This window comes from Scleropages formosus, chromosome 22, assembly GCF_900964775.1.
Source record: "Scleropages formosus chromosome 22, fSclFor1.1, whole genome shotgun sequence".
Lineage (NCBI taxonomy): Eukaryota > Metazoa > Chordata > Actinopteri > Osteoglossiformes > Osteoglossidae > Scleropages > Scleropages formosus.
In genome coordinates this window covers 7124640-7142708 of record NC_041827.1, presented here as the reverse complement: position 1 = coordinate 7142708, position 18069 = coordinate 7124640, and the positions used below count along the sequence as shown (strand labels likewise).

The 18069-nt window shown below is 43.7% G+C and overlaps 1 protein-coding gene across 4 annotated transcripts in view; it reads left to right on the top strand.

Annotated features, from left to right (window-relative positions):
• Window positions 1-18069, top strand: part of LOC108918572 (signal transducer and activator of transcription 6-like) — a 28932-nt gene that overhangs the window by 2041 nt on the left and 8822 nt on the right. For all 4 annotated transcript variants that reach the window (XM_029247900.1, XM_029247899.1, XM_029247898.1 and 1 more), the window contains 7 exons: window positions 9573-9704; window positions 10060-10204; window positions 10724-10807; window positions 13880-14099; window positions 14709-14815; window positions 15610-15758; window positions 16761-16895. In XM_029247900.1, the coding sequence (XP_029103733.1) occupies window positions 9586-9704; window positions 10060-10204; window positions 10724-10807; window positions 13880-14099; window positions 14709-14815; window positions 15610-15758; window positions 16761-16895 (959 nt within the window). In that variant the 5' untranslated portion in view covers window positions 9573-9585. The remainder of the gene's footprint in view (window positions 1-9572; window positions 9705-10059; window positions 10205-10723; window positions 10808-13879; window positions 14100-14708; window positions 14816-15609; window positions 15759-16760; window positions 16896-18069) is intronic.

Sequence of the window (18069 nt, the reverse complement as noted above, 5' to 3'; positions counted from 1 at the left end):
CACCCCCCTGCACATATAATATAGACTATCATAAATTAGTAATATAAAATAGCAATCAGCTGCAGAGCAATAACATTTTAAAGCAGAGAAAATGTTACTTTCTGTTTAGTTAGCCCATCTGTATTGTAACGACCCATATTACCTGGGAGTTTGAGCAGGAAAATGTAAACTGTTGAATTGTGGGTAAAATGGAATTGTGTTCAACCGCTGTGTGAACTCACGGGGAATGTAAGGGGTAAGTGTGTTGGCCGGTGAAAGAAGAAAGCCTGAGGGGTGCTAAGTAGGCTGGGAAAGCTGGCTTGAGGTGTGGTTCCGTGAGGAAATGGGCCCATTGGACTGAAAGCATTATATCCTGGAGTTCACGTCTATACCTCGCTGTGTGTCAGTGTTCCAGTAAACATTCGTAATGAACGCTATCAGTGCATCCTTCTTTGTCCTGTCTGAACCCAGGGCTCAGTGCTCTACAACACTGCATTTGCAGCAGCCTCATGTCTTTTTACACTAAACGCAATCCAGGGGATGGTGAGGTGCAAACTGGACCAGATCCAGTTCTGTGTTCGTAGCTGCAGTTATTCTTGATCAGTTTAGTGGGTCCATGAAAAAGTACCTTAATCGTGAAAGGCCTTCTGTGTGGCACATTTTCAGGTAGGCAACTCCTTTGCTTCAGCTATAGTAATTTCCACAACAAATGTTTAGTCAAGTTATCTTAATGCAACTTTAACAGAAGATCTTGCTGTTTTGAGTTGTGTTTGCAAGCAGTCTGGAACGTGTTCAGCATCAGCCGCTGAATCGAAAGCGCAAAGTTAGCAAAATAAAGAAAACATTCAGATTGATGGAAAAGGTCTACTTTTGTCCTCTAAATGAGAGGGTAAAGAATGGAATGCACTTTTCTTTGACCCTCACAGGGCCAAATTAGTACTAGCAATAGGAAGAATGTGTACCAGCTCATACTAATTTTCAGCATCTGCCTGGAAAGGGTTAAAAAGATGATGATTTTGAATAATTGTAAAAGATACTGTCCATTGCTAATAGCTTGCCAAATTGGCTAAGACATAACCTACTTCCTCTTTGCTGATATTACTGCAGGTAGAAGTACGTACATTTCAACCAAAAGATGGTTTTAATGTTTCATATGTAATACTGTATAAATTTCATACTGTGTACCATCATATTGCATTTTTTTGTAAGATTATCAGTCAAATCTGTGTAAAGATACAATTAAACGTATTCCGATAAGTATTGATCAGCACTGGAAGGAAAAAGAGTGAAAAGGAGAATCATGAAGGTGAAGTTTGCGTTGAGCGTATTTGGTGTTAATAGTCAATCTCATCCAGTTACATTTCCAAGGGAAACCTTTAGAGGGAGATGTGGGTAGATCACGAGACAGCAGAAAAGTGCCAAAAGAACATAGAATACTCACTGTAGGGCAGGGATAATTGCACATAGTTGCTACTAAACGATCCAAAAAAAAAAAACAAATGCATTCATATCTCTTCAAGCCTCACTCACACTGTTTATGTAGACACATTTCATCCGTACAGCAACAATGCCGCCATTACCTGTAAACTGACTTAGAAGTCTTATTTAATGTAGAATGCCCAGGAGGGGTGGGCCACCACTCGCACTTGGACCCCCCCTATAATGACCAGGATGCATTACACAAGTAGCCTCATATACAATTGAGTCCAAACCAGTAGCTATATTAAGTAATCCCTTTACATTCTTTTGCTTAATATTTTTTACTGAAATAATGCGAAACGCATAGTTTTATTATAAATGATAAAATAGTTTCTAAATATATTTTGCTGAGAACATTTTATAAGTAGAATCAAATCATAATTTCAGACATATCGTGGGTTTTACGGAACATTTGTGCCAATGTGTCCTATGATCTATATTTTCAACAGCATATATGTCAAAGTGCGGCAGTACGCAAGTCTTTAAAATGACGATGGGAGAAACGGTCAATTCTGACTGTCAGGAAATTTTGGAAATTCTCAAAACATCAAATTTTCAAGTAAAGACTGTTATTCTTAAAAATGAGCAATATGCCTTTGTCGAAGTGCTGGATCTGGCAACACTTGAAGTTCGGCAGTGTTTTCTGTAACCGAAAATGGGGTCCAGTCGGCACTGGTGCTGAGCAAGTCTTGTACAGCGATTTACTCCTTGTTGCAGTGGTTGGCCGGCTTCCTGGAACTGCATTGCTGCTCCTCCCTGTGAGTCATGGCTCTGTGGCTATGTGTGCTTCATTCCTCTTCTTATATTCATTTCAGTACAAGTTTCAGTTTCTGATTTCCACTGAAGAAAAAAGCAATTAAAATAACTGCTCCTTATTGAATTACAGTGACTCTGATCCTCAAATTTATGTGATGTATCACAGCGTAATTCCCATTCACAATTCATTCATGCATTTTTGCTAACCGCCCATCCCGGCGGAAGTCACAGCGGTCTAGATAATATCCTGGAATCACTGAGCGTGTTACACCTCTGGAGGGGATGTCAGTCCATCGCAGGTTTGGCACACACACTACGGGCAATCTGGTGTAACCAGTTCACCTGAACTGCATTTCTTTGTAATGTGAGAGGAAACCCATACAGATATGGGGAGTGTATGTGAACCCCCACGGACTGGGGCAGATTTAAACCTTCACCAAAACAGTTCAGGCAGTTCGGCAGCAGTGTTTTTAACAAGGATGCCTAAATGGTTAAATGCAGAAAATATGAACGTATCTTTTTTCATACCTACATCCTTAAATGTTGTTTTCCAACCTAATATGTATTAATATACACTGCTCAATAAAAATTAAAGGAACACTTTTTAATCAGAGTATAGCATCAAGTCAGTTAAACTCCTGGGATATTGATCTGGTCAGTTAAGTAGCAGAGGGGGTTGTTAATCAGTTTCAGTTACTTTGGTGTTAATGAAATTAACAACAGGTGCACTAGAGGGGCGACAATGAGATGACCCCCAAAACAGGAATGGTTTTGCAGGTGGAGGCCACTGACATTTTTTCCCCTCCTCATCTTTGCTGACTGTTTTTTACTAGTTTTGCATTTGGCTAGGGTAAGTGTCACTACTGGTAGCATAAGGCGATACCTGGACCCTACAGAGGTTGCACAGGAAGTCCAACTCCTCCAGGATGGCACATCAATACGTGCCATTGCCAGAAGGTTTGCTGTGTCTCTCAGCACAGTCTCAAGAGCATGGAGGAGATTCCAGGAGACAGGCAGTTACTCTAGGAGAGCCGAACAGGGCCGTAGAAGGTGCTTAACCCATCAGCAGGACCGGTATCTGCTCCTTTGTGCAAGGAGGAACAGGATGAGCACTGCCAGAGCCCTACAAAATGACCTCCAGCAGGCCACTGGTATGAATGTCTCTGACCAAACAATCAGAAACAGACTTCATGAGGGTGGCCTGAGGGCCCGACGTCCTCTAGTGGGCCCTGTGCTCACTGCCCAGCACCGTGGAGCTCGACTGGCATTTGCCATGGAACACCAGAATTGGCAGGTCCGCCACTGGCGCCCTGTGCTTTTCACAGATGAGAGAAGGTTCACCCTGAGCACATGTGACAGATGTGAAAGGGTCCGGAGAAGCCGTGGAGAACATTATGCTGCCTGTAACATCGTTCAGCATGACCGGTTTGGTGGTGGGTCAGTGATGGTCTGGGGAGGCATATCCATGGAGGGACGCACAGACCTCTACAGGCTGGACAATGGCACCCTGACTGCCATTAGGTATCGGGACGAAATCCTTGGACCCATTGTCAGACCCTACGCTGGTGCAGTGGGTCCTGGGTTCCCCCTGATGCACGACAATGCCCGGCCTCATGTGGCGAGAGTATGCAGGCAGTTCCTGGAGGATGAATGAATTCATACCATTGAATGGCCCCCACGCTCACCTGACCTAAATGCAATAGAACATCTCTGGGACATTATGTTTCGGTCCATCCGACGCCGCCAAGTCGCACCTCAGACTGTCCAGGAGCTCAGTGATGCCCTGGTCCAGATCTGGGAGGGAATGCCCCAGGACACCATCCGTCGTCTCATTAGGAGCATGCCCCGACGTTGTCAGGCATGCGTACAAGCACGTGGGGGCCATAAAAACTACTGAGTACCATTTTGAGTTGCTGCAGTGAAATTTCAGCAAAATGGACTAGCCTGCCGCATCATTTTTTCACTTTGATTTTCGGGGTGTCCTTGAATTCAGCCCTCTGTAGGTTGATAATTTTCATTTCCATCAAACGATGTGGCATCCTTTCGTTCCTAACACATTACCCAGTCCATATCAGTATAGATATCCAGCATGATTTTTTTCCCCATTGAGATCTGATGTGTTTTCAAAGTGTTCCTTTAATTTTTTCAATCTAAAGAGTAAAATCCTTTTGTTTGTTGAGAGTCAAATACCTGTTTATCGTACACTGATATTTACTCAGCAGATAGTCAAAGGTAAAAAAACAATGATGCTTGAAACACTCTAAGCAAGGCTGCAACATATTTAATGCTACACAGATGGCATCGTGGAATTTCAGTAAGTTAGAGACATTTAGTGAGGCTGTGTTTCGGCTGATGCGTGATGAGCTGAGACAGGACGGACTTTGTAGAGAGGGGAAAACGTTGCTCCACGTCAGACCCCATCAGCTGAGCAACTTTACTGTTATATGTAGTCCCAGTGCTTTACTCCATTGCTCATGTGCTGCACATGCGCTCAATAATGTGAAAAAGATGCAACACTGAGAGAGTCAAAAAATTTCTAAAAATGTGTGCAAATATCCTTAGTGTGACAGGAGTGGTTTTATATAACCTTTGCTTTACAGTAGTCCACCAGAGATACGCTGAAATTCAGTTGTCACGTTCTGACCTTGATGGTTCTATTACAGATAGAAACAGTGGGAATGCTTATCTGCAATAGGTGTTTTATTTCAGATCACTCAAGTCTAGACAGGTCATGGCTACCAGACATACCTGACTGAACAAACACACTCCAACAATCAGTCTTTCGTCAGGCTTTGCAAACTTAAAATGCCCTACACTTAAACATAGGAATGGAGTAATATTGCTTATGTCTGAAACTTGGATAACAAGAAAAAGACAAGGAATTGGTTTCATAATGTAATCACAGCAGTGACTCAGTGAAACAAATTTAGAGCACAAATTGAATAAGTCACAAGGCATTATGTGTAGAAAACACCGATATGGTATAATGAAACATGCAAAAATATACTTGGAGAATTCATTTTTTTTTGTTGTCAATAACCTCTTGTTCTAATGTACAGTCACTATTACAGAGTCTATCCTGGAAGCACAGGGTGCAAGGTAGTGCACAGCCTGGGTGGGGCTCCAGCACGTGGCAGGGCAGTCACGCACAGGGTCACCCACTTTGGGCAATTTTGAGTCTCCAGTTCACCGGAAATGCGTGTCTTTGGGTCGTATGAAGAAACTGGAGCAGCCAGAGGAACCCCTCACAAACACAGAGAACATTGTTATCAATAGGCCAGGCACCGTGAGGCTCCGGGACTAACCGCTGCACCATCATGCTATACCCTGTTGGGGAAAACGGGGGGGAAACTTATTCTGCAGCCAACCCTGGCAGCAGACCACTGCCTCTTGAAGGGTGAGCAGCTACACATGGTGTGACGCCTATATTCACTTTGGGTGGCCCCTCTGCTGGCTCTGCCTGGACAGTGCTACAGCAGACTAGTCCCAGACTACCTCCTTGGAAAGGATGGCCATTCATGCTCGGCCAGCGCTGGTGAGCTCCCGCCAGCATGCTCACGTTGTGCAGCTGGTGCAGGTGCAGCTAGTCAAACACGGTTCTGTGTGATGGGAGCTTTCCTACAGTAAGCCCACCCGCATCTGAGATTTTGGTCCGTGAATTACTGGAAACGAAGTGCATCATGTGACAATGTGCTGATCCTCCAGAATAGCCCCTCACCGACACACCGGACACATCCTACTGAGTGCATCGGTGTAATAATGGCGTGACGTTGCTGATACTGTGAGGAGAGAGTTTGCTTTTCCAACCATGGCACTGACCACCCTTCAGTTTTGGACTCTGTCAGGGATTTAACCTCAGATGATGTGGCTCTTTGTGAAATGTGTGACACGGTTCTCTCTGCTCCAAGCCTACATACATCTTCGCCCAGTTAAGTTGCTCTCCTCAAAGAATGCACTTTTACGTAGTATTTTACGTGAAAATAACAGAGACGTGGCTTCTTCTGAGCTTCTGCAGGTGGTTTTCACTCTTGCCGGGTGGAAAAACTGCGGAGAGTAGGTAGACTGCAGGCCTACACTGTCATGGCACTATTCAATGGATGCAAGTTAAGAGGGGATAAAGGAATATAACCTTTTAATATTGTATAATCGTATAAAACAGCGTGATGTTTTCGACAGTATTTTTATTTTTGTTTTGTTTCAGCTCGTTCTGTGTTACATTTCGAACTCCAGAAAACTTCTCTGAATTAGAGTTTCAGTGGTTCTCGACCGTTGAGCCAAGTACTGAGTCATGTACTGCGTACATTCTGTGCATGTAGGCAGGCCACACCATTTAGTTTGAGATTTCATGCCATCCAAGTGTTATTCCCACCGCTTGGATGGTTTGACTTTGATATTAGAGTGTTTCGCACTTGATACATGTATGTCGCTGTGCAGTACAAAATGTGTTACACTCTTTTCCCGTATTATCATTCACATTCAGAGTTTTACCATTGTAGTGTGACCAGGTCAGGAGTGACCAGGAGTGGGAATTCTGAGTTTGCAAAGTCAACGATTTTCCTTGACTGGCATTCAGTAATGCTTGTTGAGTTCCAGTGTTTTTGCATTTTTCTCACAATTATCGTGTTTCATTTGATCCATTTCCGAAGCAGTGACCGCTGTATTTGGTCCCTGTTCGTTCACCTTTGATTTGGACCCGTGGGAAGGTATTAGCGTTGTTCACCCAGGGCAGGGATGTTAAAAACTGGTCTTTCAAAAAATGCACAGTTATCACTTTTAAATAAAACTGATTTTGCCTAGTTTAATTGTGCAAGAATGTCTGAAAACCCAACACCAAAATCTTTGCTCAACAAAAAGTAGCAAACCCTCTTGAAGGATGTAGGTTTGAATCTTTCCTCCTGCTACTCAAGCAAGGTTTTTGCCCTGAATTACTCCAGTAAAAAAATTACCCTGCTGGATAAATGGGTAAATTCCTGTAAGATGCTTAACACTGCTAGTTGCTTTGGAGAAAAATATCAGCTACATAAATACACACACACACTTTCAGAACCGCTTGTCCCTTACGGGGTCATGGGGAACCGGAGCCTACCCGGCAACACAGGGCGTAAGGCCGGAGGGGGAGGGGACACACCCAGGACAGGACGCCAGTCCACCACAAGGCACCCCAAGCAGGACTCGAACCCCTGACCCACCGGAGAGCAGGACTGCGGTCCAATCCACTGCGCCACCGCACCCCACTACATAAATAAATAATAATAAATTATAAATAATTTATTAAAAAATAATAAAGAAACAAAAACTCTTGTATTCAGAGTGGAGGCAGGGAATAGGGAGAAAGACACAGAAAATCCTTTTTTTTTTTTTTTTATAGTTAATTAACTGTCACTGTGCTGTTTGCAAACTGTACAAGTGGAAAATATCTCACACAAGCAACTGGTAGTATAGTGGTTTGATCTGCTGCTTTTGGACCCAAAGAAGCTGGGTTCAAATTCCACCCCCAACTGTAGTACCCGTGAGCAAGGTACTTACCCTGAATTTCTCCAGTAAAATTTCCCAGCTGAAGAAATGGGTAAATAATGGTAGTTAACATTGTAAGCTGCTTTGGAGAAAAATGTTGGGTAAATGTAATGTAAAGACAAGCAAGTTAAGAGAGGATAAAGGAATATAAGCAGTTAGTCCACACAGCTTTTACTGCCAGATGGCGAGCCAGTCCGCCGCCATGGTGTAGCAGAATTGTACCATGTATAGTCAAGTCTTCCCATGTTCATTTCTGGGTTACACCCACTGAGGCATTCCTCTTGCCCACTAGCTCATGTTGGAACCTGCATTGTGTGCTGCACAATGTTAATTTTTTATGCTGCAATAAAGAGGTATTTGATTGTTGCATTAAAAAAAAAAGGTTTAAATGCAATGAAAATTTGTGCCTTGCATACTGCTAACAGACAGTCAAGGGATGCGTTTGTATCAATCCTTGCTTGATAACCCAAGGCAAGAAACCGTTTTATTCTTAACAGACAGAATCATACATAGCTGTCTCTACTTGTGCCTTCTTTTAAGCATTTTAAGCATTCCTTCATCATTGTGTCCTCAGCCTTCTTAATCAATGAAGTCTGAAGATTAGCACCAAATAAGGCCTTCTCGTTTGCCCAGTAATTTTTTACTGTACGTTTTCCAGTCTGAGAAGAGTCCTAAAACTTTTATGTCCTTCGAAGAGCTCATGCAGACTTTGTTTGGATCAATAAAAATGTACTGGTAATAAAGCAGTATTTCAGATGATAAATGTACAACGTACGTTGGTATAGGTTCAGCAGTATTTGCACGGGAAAAATGTCGTGCCATGTCACTAACAGAACCACTTCTCACGGGGAGCCAGAGCTCTTACCTGGCAACACAGGGTGCAGGGCCAAAGGGGGAGGGGAAGTATCCAGGATAGGATGCCAGTCCATTACAAGGCACCCCAAGCAGGACTCGAACCTCAGACTCGCCACACAGTGGGCACCAGCCAAACCCGCCACGCCACAACAACCCCTGTGTGCTGGAAAAACACATTAGCTAAAAGATTAAAAAAAAAAAAAAAACCACATCACTGCATCATTGACTGATGTGTTATTAAATAACTTGGAATGACGACTGGATAGATGTGACTCATAAAATGAAAGCGCTCCACCCACAAACCTTAGACATTTTACCTGTGATGTGTGTTACCTTGGTCCACAGCCCAGAACTCCAGCGGTGTCCCGTGCTATATTAAAGCAGTGGCCCCGCTGTGTACACCCCTCTGCCCGGCCTCACCGTAAACCTCCCCGGTAATTTGTGCATGAAATCAAGATGACGCAGGAAGCTCGACTGTGTGCGCCGTACACTGCCGAGAACAGGAAGCAGAACACAACATTGCGAAAGCAGAAACGGAGGCCAGGGGGCTACTGGTGACTATGGCTCTATGTTACAGGCTGATCCAGGAAGCTTCACCTACGTGTAATTGCTCACATTGTAATGGGGATCTTTTAAAATATTTTAACCATTACGTTTACCTGGTACCCTGCTTTAAAGCTCACTGTTAAACAGCTAATTGCAAAATACATATTTGAAGCCTGTTCTGCGGTTTTCACATTCTAACCACAACAGCAAAGCTATTTCCTTCTGCCAGGAAGATACATGTCACGCATGTCAATCACTACTGACAAGTGTAGAAAATTAGAGCGGTGAAAAAGCAGCTTTATGTGTACTGAGTTGTGAGTTCGACTGTGTCTGCTTCATTCAGCTGCTAGTCTGCAATGATTGGACAGCTGGTTGGATTGTAACACACACGTGTTTGGTCTGATGGTCATCAACATGCCCGTGTTTGTGTGTATCTCCTGTAGATCCTGTTTCACCATGGCTCAGTGGGACAAGGTGAAGTGCCTCCCCACACAGGTGCTGAGTGAGCTCTACCCATCACAGTTCCCCATGGAGGTCAGATACTACCTGGCCAGCTGGATTGAGGAGCAGCACTGGTATGACCTCCCAGAGTTGGGTCCAGCTTGGTACATCTGGAGGAAAATTATTGTTACTATATAACTTTGCTGACACTTCTCCATGTACGGTTTTTATTGGCTGTACATCTTATTGGAAACATTTAAGTTGGACACATTTTTTTACATCCCAAGCATGCAACAGTAGGAGCCCACCGGGGACTTGTGCGGGACACCTTCAGACTTCAGGTCCATCACCTCAACCCACTATACTTGCTGCTTATGGGCAGGACAGGCGTTGCCATATCAACAAGAATGCAGAATCACAGTCATATTGCACTCCTTCTGTTTTTGCTTCTTTCTCACTGGATTGCGGCTCTGTGCTCTCACTGTCTAGGGAGGATTTCAACGTAGATGATACCGCCCAAGAGTCCCAAGCTTTGCAGCTCCTGGAGCAGATTGTGTCCTTCTTGCAAGATATGTCACAGCAGAACTCCAATGTTGTGGAGAGACTGAGGCTCCAGCACATCGCTGTGAACATGGTATGTGACTCACAGACCTCACAGGGCCCGATCCATGCCAACACACCTTGCATGAGCAAGCCATAGGATCACAGTGAAAGTCCATAATAGATTTGGAAGTTTTTCTGTCTCAGACAGTTATGATGCATTTTTACTGTGCTATACAGATACCCAAAATCTTTTGTTTTAAAGACTCTTAAAATGTTTACATGTTCTGTGCCAAGTGAATGGTTAAAACAACCGTTTTACATTCAGATAAATGCGCACGCATACATGGTTCATCACTCGGTGCAGAATCAGTTGACAATTCTGGAAAAGGATCAGAAATAAAGAGGCAGCACCCATTTTACTGCTTTTGCGATATTTTTTTCCCTTGCTCATTTGTGAGAGGGAACCGTTTATGTTTACCAAGTGTTCTTGATTCAGAAATGAGAGTGGTTGGCTGACCACAAAATCTGAGGAACAGAACCACTCGCACAAATTCACGCACTCGGCTGACTGGGCGACCGGTTTTTTTTTCTTTTTTCTTTTTTCCCCCAGGGTGCGTTCCGTACCCAGCCGCTCCTGCTCGTGAAGATTGTGCAGGAGATCCTGAGGCAGGAGAGAGAGCTGCTCATTCAGATGGTACTTGGATCACCTCAGCCTTCTTTCTTCTCTTCACCACCCTTACTCTTCTTACTGCTGCTCATTTGTATGTATCGCTATTTTTAAAGTATTTAAACTTGTGCTTCTCTTTTGAAATTGAGGAAGGGATCCAAACTCATGACGACTCGCACAATGGGGCAGTGTTCTTCCCAACTGACCTGTCACGTTTCTAGTGAATGATGTGCTTCACGTGTGACCGAACCGAGACATCCCAACACATCAAAACCACATGATAGCAACCATGTTGAAAGTAGTAAATTCATAGATAAAGAGTGTGGAGAACGATGATCGGAGAACAATAGCTCATCAGACATGTAGAGTTTGGAGGGGGAAATCCGAGTGTAGCGTTTTAAGAGTCAGGAAGCATAACAAGTAAAAATTTCTGTCAGAGTGGTGGGACTCTCGTCACACTGACCTTGACATCCTCAAAACCGTTTACTAGTTCAGTTTAAGAGAAAAAGGTGATGACATAATGTAAATGGCATAATTTAATTATTTGGATGTTTTCTAACTGTTGTCATGGAGGTATAAAGCTTGCATACAGTTTCAAAGTTTTCTATGGAAAATTTATTCCAGCTGTGCAAGACAACTAATAAATTCTCTTGCACAAATCAAAACCGAGAGACAAACAAATGACAAAAATCAATTATGAAAAATGGCATAAAAATGGGGGGGGTGGCGCAGTGGGTTGGACCACAGTCCTGCTCTCCGGTGGGTCTGGGGAAAGAGTCCCGCTTGGGGTGCCTTGCGACGGACTGGCGTCCCATCCTGGGTGTGTCCCCTCCCCCTCCGGCCTTACGCCCTGTGTTGCCGGGTTAGGCTCTGGTTCCCCGTGACCCCGTATGGGACAAGCGGTTCTGAAAGTGTGTGTGTGTGTGTGTGTGTGTGTGTGTGTGTGTGTGTGTGTGTGCATAAAAATGTGAAAAATAGGGAGACTTTGGGAGCAGACTGCAAGTCTCACCAAAATTTCCAAAAGGCTGCTGCAGTTTAAAATTGTTAAGATAAAAAAGGTTTAAAGCAACAGTTTGAAATATCCTGTGGCACTGATTTATTTCCTTTCCCATTTATACAGCAGGGTAATTCTACTGGGTACCTAAGTATCTTGTTAAAGAGTACTATAGCGAGAGGTGGGAATCAAACCTGCAACCTTTGGATCCAAAGGCAATAGCTCTAACCAATATGCTACCAGCTGTCCCATTTCTTTTTATCCACATTACACTGGGAAAGTATTTATTGTAATTGGGATGCCATCTCAATGTTATAATGAGCTGTTCTTCAAGTGACTTCAAAACAATGTTGCTTCTACACCAGAATGTAATTGTGTTGATTTAAGTGAATTCCTTCATTTGAGAACTTTGGAGTGCCTCATCTAGCCGTTGTAGGACGTTATACATACTTAAGCTGTGATGAGATGCCTTTCAAATGAGTATAACAGTGACTGCCCTGCAACCAACTGAACCAGCTGTGTGGAAGGTGCTGTCCTGTAGCCCTGGGCTGAGAAGCATCACTCACATTTCCTTCCCTTTCAGCAGGGTTGGGGCACGTTCCTTTCACTCACCCTAATACCTGTTTGACATGACAAGACCCAGGTATCTCCAGGAACCACAGGACCTGTCTCAAGTGCCATGGTGCTGTTGCCACATTCTTTATTCAGAGCTATTTCTGCTGTCGAGTACCTGGTATGAGGAGAGGAAGCTTCCACTGTTAAAACGGTTACATGGAATCCTGGATACATTGTTAAAGCATTTAATGAAGGGGAGCATGGTGGCACAGCGAGTAGCACTGCTGTCTCACAGCACCTGGGTGGTGCAAGAGGATGTGGGTTTGATCTCTGCTCGGTCTGTGTGGAGTTTGCATGTTCGCCTGGGTTTCCTCTGGGTGCCCTGGTTTCCTCTGGGTGCCCTGGTTTCCTCCGGGTGCCCTGGTTTCCTCCCACAGTCCAAAGACATGTTGTTCAGGTTCACCCATAGTGTGTAAGTGACAAGAGAGTGTGTGTTTCACTGATGTATGGATGAGTGACCCAGTGTAAGTAGTGTATCTAGCAGTATAAGTCACCACGGTGAATAAGGTGTGTGGGCTCATAATACTATGTAGTATCCATTGGGAGTTGCTTTGGAGATAGTATCTGCTAAATGTGTAAACATAAACCTGAGCACCTTGAAGCAACCCATTATTAAGTGTATGGCACAAAAGAGCTGAAGGAGCACAGGCAGAAAACCGTACAGTGTTATAGGGTAATTAATGAAGGGAAACTGTGCTGTTATGATAACTAATGTTACCTATTGAAGTAATCATGTCCATTTTGGTGGTTTTTGGTACTATTTAACATAAATGGGTGTCACTTTTGGGGTTCACACACATTTTCGGAACCGCTTGTCCCATACGGGGTCACGGGGAACCGGAGCCAACCCGGTAACACAGGGCGTAAGGCCAGAGGGGCAGGGGATACACCCAGGACAGGACACCAGTCCGTCGCAAGGCACCCCAAGCAGGACTCGAACCCCAGACCCACTGAAGAACAGGACTGTGGTCCAACCCACTGCGCCACCACACCCCCTTACTTTTGGGGTTCAGAAATGCATAAAAATTTTTACCATTGAACTAATTGTAATTATCACTTTAATTATGGAGAAGCCGGGGCACGGGGGCGCAGCGGGCTTGGCTGGGTCCTGCGCTCTGGTGGGTCTGGGGTTTGAGTCCCGCTTGGGGTGCCTTGTGACGGACACAAGTGTGTGTAGTGTGTGTGTGTGTGTGTGTGTGTGTGTGAGATTTTTGAGAATTTACCTTGTGAAGGGTTTCTCAGGAACACACTTCCTTTGTAAGAGGAAGACCTTTTTAAACAAGACCTATTGTAATACATCCGTGAATGGCTAAGTTCAGTAGCCTTTATGACTCAATATATTCTCTTAACTAACTCCTTTCCTGAAGTCTTACTGTACTTGTTGGTCCATAGACAAATATTGAGCAGTACTAATATAATCTATCCAGCATGAGGAAACAGGTTGCTTGCCAGTCTTTTTAACAGCTCTAATTTTTGTAATTTATTTTCAGGGAGCTCCTGTCACTTCCTTTCCGGATTCCCCAACCCCACAACCCCCGTGCCCCCCAGCTCACTCACCCCTTCCTGCCACTGGAACCATGAGAGATGAAGGGCTTCACAGTGTGGACCTGTTAGTCTTCAAAGTGCTGGAGCTTCAGAGCTGCCGGGAGCAGATTCACAGGATGCAGAAGGAGCTACAGAGTGAGAGGCAGAGCTTCGAGTCCATGCTGGGTGAGGAAACATCTGTTTGTAGTTGTGCGAGTACATGGAGGTTCAGCTCATGTCACCAGAAGAGTCATTAACTGCAGCAGGTATACCTAACAAATGTACCAACCACCTAAATAAATATACACTCACACTCACACACTTTCCTTAACAGCTTGTCCAAGTGAGGGTTATGGCAGTCTGGAGCCCATCCCAGAAGACCTGGGTGCAAGGCTATGTAGGGTACACCTCTGACAGGATGCCAGTTTATCAGAGGCAGCCACACACACACAGTTGCTCACACATACAGGTGCTTTGGTCAAGGAGGAGATGGAGAGACCGCACTCGGACTGAGTTGGACTAGAACCTGCACACGCCACACCCTGTGAGGCACAGCGCTACCCACTGCGCCACCCTTAAATAGATGGCAAATGTGAAAAACAAAAGTAACAGTCGGTTCGTGATACTGTTGCTGGACCCATCATTTTTTCAGATCCATGACCGTAGTTGGAGAAGACGACGTTGGCCTTCTGGGATTGTTACTTTCTATGACTCTGCGTGCAGCGATGTTTGCGTGTCTGTATGTGAGTGTGACAACTGAAGCTGATTCACTCTTGCCTTATTTCATGGCCACAGTCCAGCAGAGACAGTGCAATGGTGTGGACCCAGAAGTGCCAGAGCAAGTCCAGAAGCTGCGGACAAACGTCCAGCAAATGGAATTTAACGTGCAAGCCCTTTCTATGGTACCGATATCGTACATGTCCTGATTTATTATTAATGATAGTGCATTGCCCTCTTACCACGAAACACTTGGATCTTTATTGTACAGGTGGTCCTTGGCTTAAATCAGGGTTAAATTAGGGTTCCCTTAGTAAGTCGACTTCATCATCAGTCGGAAATAGCCTTATTTTATTTGAACCATAAGGATATCTAAACAATTAACATGCATGGATGCTATATTGTATAAAATAGGGCCTTGTGATTTTTTTTACTACTTTGGCACATCGTTCATGTTAAAATAATGTTAATGTTTCATCTGCTCCCTTACACTTTCTTTTCACCACCACTAGAACACTTGCTTGCTAGTCATTTTCAATAAAAATAAGTTGAAGCAATTGCTGTTATACACTCAACACTGATTGAGACCCAGACAAACACAAATATGGATGCCTTGTGGCACGGTGGCCAGCCACGTTGTCACGCAGTAGGTCATCGTCAGACGTCACAACCAGGCACTGGGACTTGAAAATAATATAAGGTTAATGGGATGGCCATCGTAAGTCTGGGTGCTCATAAGTCACGTGCGCTGTAAGTCAAGGACAACCTGCACATCAGGTCTTCTGAAAGCAAGAAAAAGTAGTTAATGTGTTTTCCACTTGCATGTCTCTGGATTACAATATAATTTCTAACTTAATTTAAGCATGTCTCAAGATACGTATCATCTGTATCGTGTTTGTATTTATTTTGTACTGTTTTCATTTAATGTAAATCTTATGATGTCTTCCATGGATATGTGTCAGTAATGGCTATTTTGCAGAAGCGTGCCCAGCTCCTGGAGGAGGCAGCGCTCTGTCTGGATCAGTGCCTGTCCCACCTGATCCACAGGATACGGACCTGGAGAAGGGAACAGCACCTGGCCACCATAGGGGCTCCGTTCAATGAGGACCTGAGCCCCCTTCAGACATGGTGAGGGCTCCCATGTGCCGCTTGCTTTAAATGCACAAGACAGCATGGCTTCAGACTGGAGACAGAGAGCCTCCAGCTACAGGACTTAGTAATCGGCTTCTTAGGAATATACGCAGACTCTACAGTTAAGTTGTATTATAGACCACGTTTTCTGTAACTTGCATTTTAGCGGGCTGTGGGTCATACACAAGCCAATAACCACATGGCCATTAAGGAAGCGGACGGTGGTAAAAGCAATGTTTTTTTTTTTTTTTTTTTTTTCCTATAAAATACATTGAACCTCCAAAAAAGTTTAGCTCAAGCATTAAGAAAAGTCAAAACTGGCCTGAACAAAGAATACAGCCAGAAGGACAAACAGTCCAAACCACCTAGTTTGTGAGCTATGTGGGCATGCTATCTCCTCCTTCCTTCACTTTATTTGTCTCTCTCTTTCTCCTTCTTCCCCTGCCAGATGACTCAGCCTGTCCTCTGCCCTTATGGGAGGTGACCTGGTGAAAGTGGCAGGTTACTTTCCCTGCCATTACTGTCATTCAGCTTTTCTTCAATCTTCGACACTGTAACCTGACCTTAATTTTTCCCACACACTTTAATTTCCTTGTTTGTGTCACCCATACAAACAAATGGGACTCATCTGTTAAAGGGAAGCCATGACAATGTGTAAATGCATAATTAGGGGTATATCTAAGATAACTTCATTCCCTGCCATTTCTTCTGAAACTTTACATGATAAAACTGCTGCCTTGACTCTAATGTGGGTTTTATAAATGTAATAAGATCAGTGTGAGTATTACCACTGAAACCACAAATGGAATGTAAATCTATGACTGTGTTCAAAGTACAGTTCTAAGGTTAACTGTTCCTTCTGGAATGCAGAGTTGCATTCGGTCTTTTGTTCTCGTTAAACTTTGCAGTAGTCAAGTGAAATTCTGCACGGATAATTCAACGGTGCCTTATTTGCATCTTCAGTGCATTTCTCTGCAACTGACTCACACTTTTCTACAGGTGCGAACAGTTATTAGGAGTGAATGTGAAGATCAGAGAAGAAGTCGTCTTGGCAGCACAGGAGTGTGGGGGGGCCGAACCAGTCCGGAAGTTACAGGAGAGACTGGAGAGACTGTTTCAGACATTGATTCAAAGGTACAAGGCAATAGGAGACTTATTAATGTTCTGCTAAAACTAATATTTAATAATTGGGTACACTGTAATTTTTACACCTATAAGATACTCAGTGCTTATGAACCCAGGACAAATTTTTAAATGTGGTTTTTCAGCAGATACCGTTGCATAAAATTACCCTTTTCTTCTTTTGTTTGTTTGTAAGAGGTCAAAACATCACAACCAACAATGTCAGTGATGCTTGATGGGCTCTTATATTAAATCATGATGTGCCATGCTGGTCCAAAGGTGACCAGGCGGCACACAGTACAATTAGAGTTGTATTATAATGAAAAGCAGCCAGTGCGAAGACAGCAACTTCAATGAAAAAGAACATTTGATCATTCCAGAAAACCATAAAACTTTAAACAACACCACTTAGCCCTTTGCGGTTTTGTAGTCCACGCCACTACTTCTGTTCCATAGTCCACTCCGTAAGTATGTTGAGACTTCACGGGGAGCACTTTGTGGTTGTCTCCTTCCTCGATGCAGCCAGTCATCCAGGAGCTGGAATTCCTTCATGCCATACATGATAACGTAGTTAAAAATAAATTTGACCCTTAATCATTAAAATGAAACATAGTCATACATGGTCTGACTCCACATAAATTACCATCACCTACCCTTTCAGTTGGCGTGACACTTTAACATAAAGAACTTGTAACAGAGTACACGCACACCGCTTGTCCCATACGGGGTCACGGGGAGCCGGAGCCTAACACGGCAACACAGGGCAAAGGGCAGAGTAACATAAAGTAAATAAACATTTTTAACTAAGTTCCGTGAATCTCCATAATTGTAGACAATTTACAGCTGACTAGAAGACCTCAGTGGCAATCCTACAAAACGGTAACCACAAGACAGTACAAATGTACAATATTCTAAGGAGACCATGATGCTGTATCTCCTCAACTCTTCTAGCTTTGTCCCGTATGCATTTACGTCACATGTACATTTATTCGTTTAGCAAATACTTCTCCCAAAAGTGATGCTCATCTGACAGAAAATACAATGTGTTCATTTCATGAGCAGGAAGAGACACTTAGATGCAGACGTGTGATTCTAAAGTAGTTTGTTTTTTTCCACATAAACATCATGAGTAGCTCCATAAAACTTTATCCAAATATCGACAATTCCTGATCACATTCCTAGTAAT